The following is a 13,635-nucleotide window of genomic DNA, read 5'->3' as shown; positions in this document are numbered from 1 at the left end:
TAAAATTAACCCATTTCCAAATTCGCTGCTTTAATTTCAAGGTTTGAAAGTTCATTATTGTATGAAGAATACAGTGACTGTAAAACACACAATTTTTGCGCCCGGTGAAAATTTCAGAAAAAAAGGACATTTTGATCATTTTTTTGGTGGATTACGAAATTTTGTTCCATTTTTCAAATGAAAACAAAAATTCAGCAATTTTTATTCTGGAAATTGAGATTATTTCCGAAATCCACTAAGATAAAATACTCGCAAAAATTTGGCGTTTTACAGGACTAATATGTTTTTATGCTACAGTTGGATTTCCAACTTTCTTTCTTTTTATTGTCAGTCATCATTATTTGCTCAAGTAAGGTCTGAAGACTGCTACAACCTCGACTGATTCTATGGGGATTCCAATTCAATTCAAAGGGCTTCGCCACTGTTGTAACTTTTCATCACTCTGCTTGTTGACTATTTCATCCAAAATGGACGCATTTTGACCAAGTGCTATTAGAGTATTAGAAGAAAGATTCTGTGATCCGAAAGACAAGTAAAGCAGACGACACTGAACAAACTATAACAATAACAACAAGCGAAGCTTAGGACAATAACAACAAGCGAAGCATCATCACAACACAGAACAATGCTATGCGAACATTGAGAAAACCGGTATAAAATTTATAGATTTCTTCAAACACGTGATTGATTATTATCAATACTGGTTCCCCCCTGTAATTTAGACATCCGATGCTAGGTGTAAGTTTTGATATTATATCTCTTTTGTCCCTCCTTACTGCTGTTCACCAAATGAGGGTTCCCAACTTTGATTGATACGGTCCCCACAGTTAAGGTTACTGAATTTAGTGCCTTAAACCTATGCCCCCCCCCCTAGCTAGGCCTCCGGCATGACATTATTCCCTTTTCAAATATGTTACCCTATTTAGTCTTAAATTATGAGCTGAAATTAGCCTGTCCCTGAGCTGAGTCCCAGAATGAAGGTGTCCCAGAATGGTGTATACCAGAATGGATGTATGGCAGAACTAAGTATCCAAGAATGGAAGTATCCCAGAACTGAGTATCCCAGAATTAAGTGTTCCAGCATGGAGGTATCGCAGATTAAGTATCCCAGAATGGAGGTATCCCACAACTGAGTATCCCAGATTGGATGTATCGCAAAACTAAGTATCCAAGAATGGAAGTATCCCAGAACTGAATATCCGAGATTGGAGATATCCCAGAATTAAGTGTTCCAGAATGGAGGTATCACAAACTGAGTATCCCAGAATGGTGGTATCCTAGAACTGAGTGTCCCAGAATGAAGTTCACCCTATATGAGTGTCCCACAATGGCCCAGAATTGAATATCCCAAAACTGCTGACCCCTAATTGAGCGTTTGAGCGGACATAACAACATTTTATTCTAGAAATAACTCTTTTTCATTGTTTATACCTTGTATGGTGTTACCCCCCTGTGAGAGAGACTCCTGGGGCAAGCAATAGTAATTAACACCGTCATGACCTGAAAAAGATGAATTAAGCTATAGACCATGTCAAATGTCAGTTAGTGCCTTGGTCGAGGTCGGATCCAAAATATGCTTTTTTGGACTAATTGGAAAATCAAAAAGCTATAAAAAGTCGTAGAATTGAGTTTCTCTCATCGACTGCTTCAAAATGAGTACCCATGATATGGAGGTCCGAGGATCTCTACAAATTGATTTCCACTTGAGTGCTTTGACCGAGGACTTATCCAAAATGTGTCCTATCTGGCAACTGGTGATTCAAAACTCTAATATTGAGGCAATTTGGAACTTTCCTCATCAAGAGATTTCAAAAGGCTACCCACAATATGGGTAACGGTAAAATTTTAACAAAATGTTCACTTAAGATTTAGCAAATTTGGCACATTTGAATTTCTGCACATTTTGCAAGATTTTGATTTCGATTCCTGGAATAATTTTGATAACTGACATGGAGAAAATGGTACATTATTATAGACTGGACGACATTTAGCATTTAAGTATACAGAGAAATGCATTATGAACATTGCAATATCAGTAAAAATCAGTCAATAAAAAAAAGAGTCAAAACGTCTCCTATATTACATAAATTATCGCTTTCATCAAGAATTACATATTACTGGAATTTCCACATTTTCAACTGAAATAAAGCTTGTGCCTTGACTGGGATAATTTGGAGCTCGGAATCAGAATTAGAATTGGCCACTGAAATACGCTATTCTAATCTACGTGATATGACAAGCTGTCGTTATCATAATTATTCAGAAATCGTAAAAAAACTAGGAAAAAAACTGTCGAAATTTGACATGATCTATACAAGACTTGTAACACTAACAAACCTTGTCCCTAAGGGATAGAATCCCCTGGGAACGAGGTTGACTGACAAACAAATTAAACAACCAATGTTCATGAAATCACCAATCTAAAATAATTAAAGGTGAACTGTCTTTAATCAGTATAAGCTTAAAGCTGAACTGCATGTCAACAACACCTCATTTCAAATTTTGCATTTGCATATAAACCATTCCATAGTGAACGCAATACCAGGTTTATTACATTGCCAACCACCAGGGGCATGATATTTCTTCCAAACTTTATCTCCATAATGAATTTCTTCATTCTTTCATTCTTTCATTTTTTTTTTTTTTTTCTTCTTCATTTTATCAAAGTTGATATTTTTTCAATTATTGCAACATCTGACCAGTTTAAGGCAAAAAATCTATGATGATACTAGTAGCGCCACCAGGCATGTTTTAATGTAACTAACCATTGCGTTTCATGAACTATGGTTCATCGCAACGGGGCATGAAAACCTCAAGACTCGCACATGGACACAAGGAAAGGTCAAGGCCATCAATTGTGATATGAGGGTGGTGCTTAACATGCAAATACAAAAGAAGTGACAACTAGGAAAAAGTCAAGGTCACAATTAAAAGGTCAAGGTCACAATCAAAAGGTCACGGTGAGGACTATTCTATTACTTTCAAAGGCCAATATATTATAGAACATTAAAACTCATCAAGGACTGAGGATAATCAGTTGAAAAGTGCGCAAAAAATCTGTGAAATTTTTATCTAATCATTTTCTCTTTCAAAAAAATTAAAAGAGTAGGAAGATAGAAAGTTCAATCAAATACCATCACATTGTTATCAATTCAAAACCCCATTTTCCAGATAAAAAAATTTTTTGAAAATGTTTCTGTTGACTCCAGTCCTCTCTGAGTGAATTAGTTACACGGAAACCCATACAAAACCATTCTGATGCAAAGAAACCGTTAAAACATGCTAACACAAAGGAACAGGGGGAGGAGTCCCCTCGAGGACTGATTTGCCACTACGGTTGACATAGCGACCATCATGGTTGTCATAGCAACCACTGTGGTTGATATGGCAACCAATGGTTGTGATGGCAACCATTGCTGTTGACATGGTTTTCGAGTCTTCAAGGGTAAGATCATAAACACACCATCACAACAAGGGACAGAGATTCAGTACAGGAATTTGCAGTTGAGTGTGTTTCCAAAAGCAATTGTAGCGCCAAAATCCTAAATGAAACGTTGAACTCTTTATTGAAAATCACTTCTTTTAAATAATTTACAAAAAGTACTTCAATCTCTGCCCGTTCTAAAAATATAAGTAAATAATACTAATTCAACAGAACATATGTTGCTATGGTTTTGCATGGGTCATACACAAAACAATGTTTCGTCCTGAGTAACGGGCTAGACTTCACGTACAACTCTAATAAGCATAACCAATCCAAACATAGGCCATAGCTGCGTATCAAAGCTGACTAAATCCAAACTCAGTTTTACAGACGCTGGATTTGTTGTAGCCATATTTGCTTTATCAGCTAATGATAGGCATGGAGATAGATGGCATGGGCGGCCATTTTGTCTATAGGCGACATGCATATGTAGTTAGCAACACTGGACAGCATGCACATGGCCATGAGCAGCAAATGATCACGTGACGTGGCGTAAACTCTATGCACTGTTACGTCATCATTTTGTCTGGTATAATCACGTGTTTCCTGTCTAACATAGCAGTACTGCATGTCATGGTCGGACAGCTAGATACACGCAGATGCAGATGGAGGAAAAGGGTAAACCTATCACAAATAGCAGCCCATCCCGATCGAGAGCCCTGGAACCGACATTAGTTTTAGCGAGTCCAGTCTAGCCCGCACCAAAGGTAACGGAAGAACCTCAAACTCCCGCACTGCTCCAGACTTACCGATAAGTGGCTTTCCTTCCTTCTGTATCGCCGGGATCATCGCGGCGTGTTGAGCAAGATGCTGAAAGTTTCCCGCGTACGCTGCTGGATAGCCTGCTGAAAGGAAAACGCGGGAATTAGATGTTGGGATATGCGGCGTCGATAAACGAAGTACACAATGTACAACGAATGTTTAACAGCTATTGCAGCATGCAGGATGAGGTGCTCTGAGGCTCGGTTCACATAGAGCTGTGTCACAAATCCTATGTAAACCTCGGTTTACATGGAGTTGAACTGCAGTTTACGTAGTGGTGTGTTGCAAATCCTATGTAAACCTATGTTTACATAGAGTTGAACCGCATTTTACGTAGTGGTGTGTCGCAAATCCTATATAAACCTCGCCTCCGCGGTGGCAGATATACGAAGGAGATGACACGCAGTGTTAAAAGAACTTTTTTTTACAGACAAGACCCTTTTTACAAAGCTGCCTTTTCTCTGAGTTATCATAAACAGCCAAAACACAAGTTCTTACCCTCCTGAAAAACAATTAATAAATATTCCCGCTGAAATTTTGCAAAGGATTTTTCAGCATCTTAATTTTACAGAACCCATTGGAATTTAGATTTCATTTTTCAGAATTCTGTTCAAAATGATTTTTGTCTAGATTCAATGGGAATATTGAACAGGCTCATTTTCAAAACCACTCAACAGTGTTGCTACATGTATTTTAAAACATTCTTATCTCTGATAAAATTCTCAAGTGCCAGTGGTAAAATACGATTCTGCAATTAAAAGTGCTCACATCTGCAATCATTCCTGAAGCACCAAATAGTGTCTGCAGGAAACCTTTTAAATGACTATGTTGCAATCTGGTTGCCAAATCACCGAGGGATTTAAATACACCCCTCTTTTTGCACAGCTCGAAGCAAGGAATTCTGTCTGATGTGATACTATCATCAAGCAATATTTCGCTAGGCCAAGGGAATAGCATGCTCTATCAGGCAGGAAATTGGGAAATTGGGATGTGTTTTTACTAATTGGGTTGCTTAGCAACCATATTCGGTTGCTAGGAAACTGTCATTGTTACCAGGTAACAACTGAGTAGGTTAAACTCTGTCAAAATACGTATATTAGGTACAGCATGCAGGTGTTTATGTCACCTCAAACTTTTTTCATCAATGAAGTGTTTACCACATATGCTACTTGGTTACCATAGCAACAAAAGATGCTAGGTAACCATGGAAACTAGGTAAAAGCTATATAAGCGGGGCGTCGGGATGCATGGAAGCCTTCTACAATCCGATCCGTCATAACCCTACAAGGACTGGCAGCAAATGAATACGTTTGGACGTCAAGATAATCAGAATTTTTAAAGAACTCCAAAAGTCTCAAATTGTCAGAGTCACTATTAACTTGTTTTGTATAGCAACTGCCCTCATCCAAGTTTGCATAGTCTAGTAACACGCGTTGTATAATCTTCTCTCCCCTTGGCAGATAAGCTTTTTTTTACAAGTTTCTCTCAGATGTGTATATCACGCTCTTTTTTTACGCAGTCCAGCAGTAAAGTGTCTTGCTGAAGGACTCGGAGTTACTGGCAGTTGCATTAAAAAAAATCTTCGCCCACACTCAGCTATTAGTTTTTAAACTGCTATTAACTCCTGGCGCCACCTATGCTGCAGTCCTTTAAGAGTTATTTATAAGAAAAGCGGGATTACCGAAGTTTGCTATCCAGGCCTTTCCTTCTAGGTCTTGGGAGAACTCTGTAGGAAGAGACAATGTTAATAGTAAGACAGAGGCAAGGGGCGTAAGAGTCAAAATATCTGACGAAAAATATTTCCAAAAATGTTCCGAATCAGAAAAATGATGGTACGACGATGTTTTTGACCACCACGGGATGCAAAACGAATACCAATGTCTGGGGCTTTGTTCGAATTTTAGAAAATCATGTTACGTAGGAATATGTTGTCGTAGTTCAGAAAACCATTCAGTCATTTGGGGGAGGCAGTACATAATTGATACTACAGGAAGACACTTGAAGAGGGTAGAAGATTTGGGGGATTGGGCCGGTGGCTCTCAGTTGTGGTCTCGATGAAATCTGGCGAAAGGCACAAAACATCATCATCGCAAGGAACTTTAAGTGCCATGGACAGCTCCAAATGGCATATCATCCACTATGAAATGTGGGAGGAGATAGGTAACCATGTTGGCTATTCTGCTTGTTGATGTCAACGGGGAAGATGTGTGTATGTCGTATGCGGTGTGTGTGTATATAGTTCTTGTAATGGCTGGTTCCACAATTCTTGACCCACCCCTGAAAACATGATTTCAAACAACGTTTGTCACTAAATGCGAATAAAATCCACCCCATCCCTGAAATTTATAGTCGTAATTTGAATTTGAAAATGAGCCTGTCAATTTTTAAAAAGGATAAAAAAACTAACAAAGACAAAACGACTTAACGAAACAACAGAACACCGAACATTAAACTAACGAGAAGAAGTGGTTACTAAAATGTTTGGGGGAAGACTGTACATTTACAAGACTTAACACACACAAAAGACAATGCGTGGCAAAATTACATAGTCACATTTTTTTTCTCGAATGAGGGGGTTTTTGGCAAAAGACGGCAGCCAAAACTTCAAAATTTGATGATGTTTTTTTTAAAGTTCTGTTCAGACATCTTGGAAACCAAAGACACCAAGTTTTTAGCAAATTCAAATCAGTCTATTTTAACTAAAATCATGGCTTCACGTCTTGGTTAGCTCATGAAGGGTTTTGGCGAAGAAAAATCATTTTCCAGAAACATGGTGAAAGCCTAATAGAAAGTGAACATGTATAATATCAAATTAAATTTCATGCAGTAAAATAGGATAAAATAAGAAGGGCTAAACAGCTAAAGTGGCTCAGACTTAATTTGGCTCTGATTAATTCAAAAGTGGCTCAGAATAATTTGGTGCTGTTTAATTCAAAAGTGGCTAAGACTTAATTTGGCTCTGATTAATTCAAAAGTGGCTCAGACTTAATTTGGCTCTGATTAATTCAAAAGTGGCTCTGGTTGATTTTAAAGCAGCTCAATCAAAATTTGGAAGTGAACAATTCTGATTTAATCAATTTTAAAGCGGCTCAGTCTAAATTTGGCTTTGGATAATTCTAAATTGGCTCAGTATAAATATGGCTCTGATTATTTTTGAAGTGGCTCAGTCTAAAGTTTACTCTGATAAACTCTAAAGTGGCCAAGTCTAAATTTGGCTAATGTTAAAGTAACTAAATTAAAACTCGGATGTAATCAATTTCAAAGCTGCTCAGTTGAATATGGTATAATTTCAAAAGTGACCCGGTCCAAATTTAGCTAAGATTGATTTTAAAGTGGCTCAGATGCTAAATTCACCTCAGATTGATTTTTTCAGTGGCCCAGTCTAAATTTGGCTCTGGTTGATGCAACAGTGACTCAGTCAAAATTCGTATCTGAATTGATTTTAAAGTGGCTCTCTAAATTTGGCTCTCATTAACTTTAAAGTGGCTCAGTTGAAATTTGGCTCTGATTAATTATTTCAAATTGGTTTAGTCGAAATTTGGCTAACACTTATGATATAAAGCAGCTCAGTCGGCATTGCCCCCTTCCAGTTTTCAGCATAAGCCAATTTTATTCATAGCATTATATCACATTTCTATTCTGATGTATTGACTTTAATTTTTCACGTTAGCAGACCCCATAGCGATTTTGATAAGTGTTGGTGAAAGCGACTTGCATTTTGAGAAAACTGACAAGAAATCGACATACCTATCCCAGAGTACTGCTGCATCCCCTGATAAGCCTGCTGTAAGGGATCGCCATTTATCGCCTGCGGGTATTGTGGGATACCGTTGGCGTATATCTCCGCGCCGGTTTGCCCGTTTGCTTGTGGTACGACAACGCTGGGAACGGTTGGCGACAACATGTTAGGTGGCGCTCCGTTTATGGCTGTCGTGCCTGTGGCTGAAACGGAATCATAGATAAGATAAGAAAGGAGAAAATCTGATCAAAAATCATGTCATACAAATCAAATGAGCGGCATAAAGGGTTAAATTGGAACTATAGAGAGAGAGTCTGCTTCAGAACCCCCCCCCCCCCGCCCGTCAGATACGTCAGGGGAACGCGTGCGCTGAAAACTAGGGTGACACTGACAGGAGAGGTCGGGGCACTGCTGAGAGCCTTTTTGACAGAAAACAACATTTAATGCACCCTCCTGGTCCCTTTAAAACTGCAGTTTAAAGAAACCAGGCTGATCTCTGCTTCCAAACCAGCATTTTTTGTTATGATGCCAAATTTTATTAAATAATTTATTTATACAGTCCACTAGAGCAGTGAATTATTAAAAAGAAAAAAAATTTAAACCAATTTAATTGAACGCACCTGTGGTAGGCGTGAGTGAAGACGTCGACATACCGTTAGGCGCCACCTGGTGTATATTCTGAACCTGCGACGCAGCGAGCGCAGCCATCGGGTTGATGTACCCGGCGCCCGATTGTGCGGCGGAGGCAGCCATCAATGTCATCTGTTGCTGAACCTGTTGAGATGGAGTTGGAGACTGGAATGTAATAGACACTGGTTGTAGACATTTAGACATGTAGATACATTTAGAAAGAGAGAAATGGGTATTAGTGTAGCACGACCCTTATATGACGGAGAAACCTAATAGAAATGTTAGAAATTCCCAACACTTTGTCAAAAATGTCAGAAATCTAACAAAATAACACTAGAAATAGATTGGTCATTGAAAGGTACCCCAAAATGATCCCCTATGTTGGGGGGGGGGGGGTACACATTTTCTAGGACCGCCAAAATCCAAATTTAGGGTGTCGATTTCAAAGTCTTTTAGATACCTCCATCACATAAGGGTCCAAAATATGAAGCTAACTACGGAAATATTCACCTGCCTTCTGTTTCGTGTTTTTTTTGTATTTACAGATAGTCGTGAAAATAATTGTCCACAAGAACGAAAATCTAATTGTGATAATTTCTGTTATAGGGTTATCAAAACGATAAACTGATGGTTATGTCAAAATTGCTATTTCATAACACTGAGGCAGCCGCAAATATTTCCGGGATCAGAGTGTATAACAGCGAGGGTTCGAAGTAGGGTAAAGGCATGCAGGGGGTGCTTGAAAGGGACAATGGTATTGAGGAAGGAAAAAAGAACCACAACTAACTTCAAAATTAGGACATATCGCCACGTTGTCAGGACAATGTGTATTATCGCCAAATATTTCATTGGAAATAACATCTTGATATAAATGGCAATATATGCACTACGTGGCGATAATATGTCTTCTGATGTTAGAATCTGAAAATGAAATTGTTAAAATGGGCCTTCCAGGTTAGTATGATTAAAAGCCAAGTGTCACTGTTAAAGGCCTGGCTCCACATCAACGTTTTCCAATGCAATTGCCTCCACGGCAAAATAACGCTCGGCTCCAGCGTGTAATTTGTGATACATTGAACATTCAAAAGGAGGCATGTCTCGCGATAATTCCATGCTGGCACCAACGAACTTTACAGAGCTCCTGTGCAAATGGCGCTAAAATGGACAAAAACCGTTTCGAGAAATTTCTAGAACATTCTGTACATTAGACAACTGCCCTCTATACATGACCCCGCAAACTCCATTAGTGCTTGCTTTTCATTATCTCGAAACACTCCTCCTTTAAGCCACTAAATATACTACTCCTTTAACATTAACCCTTTCAGTGAGGCATAAAACATATTCATTTTTCGCTGTAGGTCTTGTCATAAGGGGCCGGCACCTCAATGTTTGTGCTATATTCCCTTACACATACTGGCTATACTCCCTTGTACAGAATATACCCCTTTTATGTACAGGATATATTCCCTTATACATAGGCCTACTGGCTATATTCCCATATACTTAAAGTCTATACTTCCTTATATGTATAAGGTATATTATCTTGCATGTACAGGCTATATTCCCATACACATACAGGCTGTATATATTCTCTTATACTTCAGAATAAGGGCATTTCACATTGAGGCCCTTTTTGTACGATTTTCCAAATTTTAAGTCTCAAACTCACATCTTTGAAACTGAATCACAGTCACCTGGTGACATCTTTGACCTCACTAATTTGAACAAGAATTTCAAATCAATGAAACAAATCCTTATCCACGAGAATTTTGAAACCGTAATGCAACCTGTGCATGAAGGGAAAATAACGACGTCAGAGGCCTCCGTTCCCGACTAGGAATACAACTTTATTTCACTCTCATGCACAGTTCAAATTCAAATGTTTGCATATTCTTTAACAAGGTAAACATTAATCATCAATGTGAAACTGAAAGCGTTCTTGCACTTAGTTGATTAGAAGATGTCACCAGATCAACGTAATTGAGTCGCCAAGGTGAGTCAGGGTTGTAAAGTTCATCTCAACCTCACTACTGAATGACTATGAATGACAGCTTCCAGAGTGCAGTTCCATCAATTTGTGATAGATGACACCACTGGTAAAATGTTCATAACGATTTTAGGCTTAGCATTACGAACACCGATTCATTTCACCAGCTCACTATATTGATTCACACAACCACAACTAGGGGGCAGTAATGAATATGCAGAATGACTCACGACGGAACTGTCAAGCGGCTTTAGTTCGTCATTTTACTGGCAGGGGGCAGAATGTCATGAATTTCCATTGGCAGATTTTGAGATTACATAATTTATCATTTCTAAATAAATATTATATTTTAGGAATAGCTTTTTATTGCTGGACTCTTTTTTTTATTTGTAAAGGTCTCACTCATGTACCAGAAAAGGCATCGTCAAAACTATGCAATCTCAAAATTTGGCCGTTTTTTTCTTGAAAAGAAAAATAACTTACTTGCAAATTGTCCCTCGGAACTGCAGAGCACTGAAAGGGTTAATCAGGGAACGTGTCAATTTAGTACAAACAAATATTAAGGGGGGGGGGGCGTTATTTTCTCTAGAAAGTGGTCAAATCGAAAAAATAATGGCACCATGAGAAAGCTCAGTACGATGGGATTCAAATTAATTGTTACGATAAAGCCTGTCGACTCCTGTGAGAAAAAAGTAAACTATGAAATGAATTTATTCGGAACCCCAAAACATTTGTATCTAATCTGGGATACCTTTTCACAAGGCTTTTTACTGGTACCATTCTTTTTCAGATTGAGACCATGTGCAGGAAACCCTTATTTGACGATTACTAAAGTTTCTATACTGCAAGCACACCGGACTTCACACAAAGGGACTGCTTAGAAGTCTTACACCAATACATTTAGAGTAAGAAATTCTAAACATGCATCAAAAGCAACAAGTGCATGAGGTTTTACTTAAGCAGAGATAAAATTCACAAAGGACAGTTTAATAGTCACTTAGAAAATTCACTGAGGTCACTTTGAACACCACAGAAATTAAGCTTGTTTGTGTAAAAATGTTATTTTTCTCAAATGCATGAAGGATGAAAATTGAAATGTACATGAAAACATGGATGAACTACTCAACTTGAAATGTACATGTAAACATGGATGAACTACTCAACTTGAAATGTACATGGAAACATGGATGGACTACTCAACTTGAAATGATTTGCAATGCATTGCATTTGCGGAAGTAAAATTAATCAAAAGTGTTATATCCTCACAGGTGAGTTGAAATCGCAGCGATTACCGCATGTCTTATCCTCAAAAAAGGTATCTTTTTGATGCAAATAGCAGTGACAACAGTCGCGGGCCGCAGCGATTAATATATTTTGTTTGCGTGGCGCTTCAGGAGTAGATTGCATAGCTCATAATCTAAAGTTTGGTATCAAGATCGAATGATTTATGTACGGCAACTGTTGACATCATGACTAATAGTCTTACGACATATCTCAACAAATCTAATCATTTCTCGATCAATCCTGCAGCCGGCCACTGACTGACCAATGACCGGACTACTTTCCTGCCCCGAGTCACCAACCGGATGATATACCCTATGACTCACAGCACACCATTCCATCCATCATTGATGCATTAAAGAGGTACGCAATTCGTATTCATTTTATCTACTGGTGGCTCAGGAAAATAGAAATACAGATGGGAAGTGCAGATATTGTATGCAAATTTGCGGGAACTTGGTTTTTGTAATATTTGTATGTCTATCCGCCACGCTACAGCATCGTTGAAATTTACATTCAGCGCGTATTTACTCAATCAGAAATTTTCAAATTCGATTTCAATTTTCAAATTTTAGAACGAGGGGAGTAGGCCTATAACAGCCAAATCAGAAATTTTCAAACTCGATTTCAATTTTCAAATTTTAGAACAAGGGGAGTAGACCTTTAACAGCCAAATCATGCACATAAATGACGCTGCTTTTGCATACAAAGTTCCGGCCAGCCATTGCCGTATATCAACAACCATCCGCCAAAGATTAACGGCCAGGAAATGCATAATGGCTGCCATAAAAATGTCGGTAGGACGACGGGTTAGTTGTAGTTGCAACCTCGTCCAAGGCATGGTAACTCGAAAGATCAATCCGATCTTCACCAAACCAAGGGATGTAAATACATGTTCTATGTCTACATTTTGTCCACTTCCATAAGGTGCACAATCATATACATACAAATGCGATGATCAAACAGCCCCTAGGGCGAGGTTGAATGGTCGTCGGATATTGCCGGCAATGAAACCATAGACAAAGCTGCAGTAATAGTCTTAGAGCAATGCAAAGATTTGTGATACGACGGCCTGGGACGACCGCAGATGTTATTGCCCAGACGCAAGTTGAGATTTTGTTCTTGTTAGGTTGGGAAAAGACGTGTCTCAGATTGAAATCGAGATTAATAGAAATCTAATGCAAAATGTCCAGTTTCCAGACGTCTGCTAAGTACATGTATTTCAAATTCTACTCTCCAATCTGAGGAGGAGAGAAATGAGGATTATGGTCATATTCCTATTCCTACATTGCATGTCGCAGCGAGAGAAATCACTTATTTGCAAAGCGCTTGTCTCAGTAACATATGGGAGTAATTTTTTCCTGAAGAAACAAATGATAAATATTTCTATAAAAGCAATACTTAACACATAACTTTTTGGCAGAAAAGGAATAATATAATCGGATACTTCTAAACGTTTACATTGCCGTTCAATATGCTAATTACGTTGTTTCAGAAGATATCATTGTTCCTTCTTTATGCAGATTAGCCGCCATCCTGAGATGGTTTATTCAACGAACAAGGTTTATATGACAATGTTATCTGGGGCAGAAATCCCGCAGACCAGTACGACATCTTGGCCTTGTTTTTACTGAATACAGATATATGGAAATAGCTGTCTTATCGCAACATCAACGATCTCCGCAGAGATGTGTTGCATTATGGGAGATTCTGAAGACTTTGTTTAGCATTGTGCGTAACAATGCCCGACAA

The 13,635-nt window shown here is 38.5% G+C and overlaps 1 protein-coding gene across 12 annotated transcripts in view; it reads right to left on the bottom strand.

The window, feature by feature from the left end:
- The window catches only part of LOC135498625 (CUGBP Elav-like family member 3-A), a 305,942-nt gene that overhangs the window by 13,846 nt on the left and 278,461 nt on the right, over positions 1-13,635 (bottom strand). For 3 of the 12 annotated variants that reach the window (XR_010449116.1, XM_064788983.1, XM_064788988.1), the window contains 7 exons: positions 11,086-11,115; positions 8,606-8,780; positions 7,994-8,188; positions 5,928-5,972; positions 4,234-4,329; positions 1,432-1,500; positions 11-28 (listed from right to left, as the gene is read on the bottom strand). Coding sequence is in view for 11 of the 12 variants with exons in the window: in XM_064788983.1 (XP_064645053.1) it covers positions 11-28; positions 1,432-1,500; positions 4,234-4,329; positions 5,928-5,972; positions 7,994-8,188; positions 8,606-8,780; positions 11,086-11,115 (628 nt within the window). In the remaining variant the exon portion in view is untranslated. The remainder of the gene's footprint in view (positions 1-10; positions 29-1,431; positions 1,501-4,233; positions 4,330-5,927; positions 5,973-7,993; positions 8,189-8,605; positions 8,781-11,085; positions 11,116-13,635) is intronic. The other 9 variants (XM_064788991.1, XM_064788993.1, XM_064788984.1 and 6 more) reach the window with 8 other exon arrangements.

Source organism: Lineus longissimus, chromosome 14 (assembly GCF_910592395.1).
Source record: "Lineus longissimus chromosome 14, tnLinLong1.2, whole genome shotgun sequence".
In the NCBI taxonomy this organism is placed as follows: Eukaryota; Metazoa; Nemertea; class Pilidiophora; order Heteronemertea; family Lineidae; genus Lineus; species Lineus longissimus.
The sequence above is the reverse complement of the archived record's forward strand: the minus strand, read 5'-3'. Positions and strand labels throughout refer to the sequence as shown.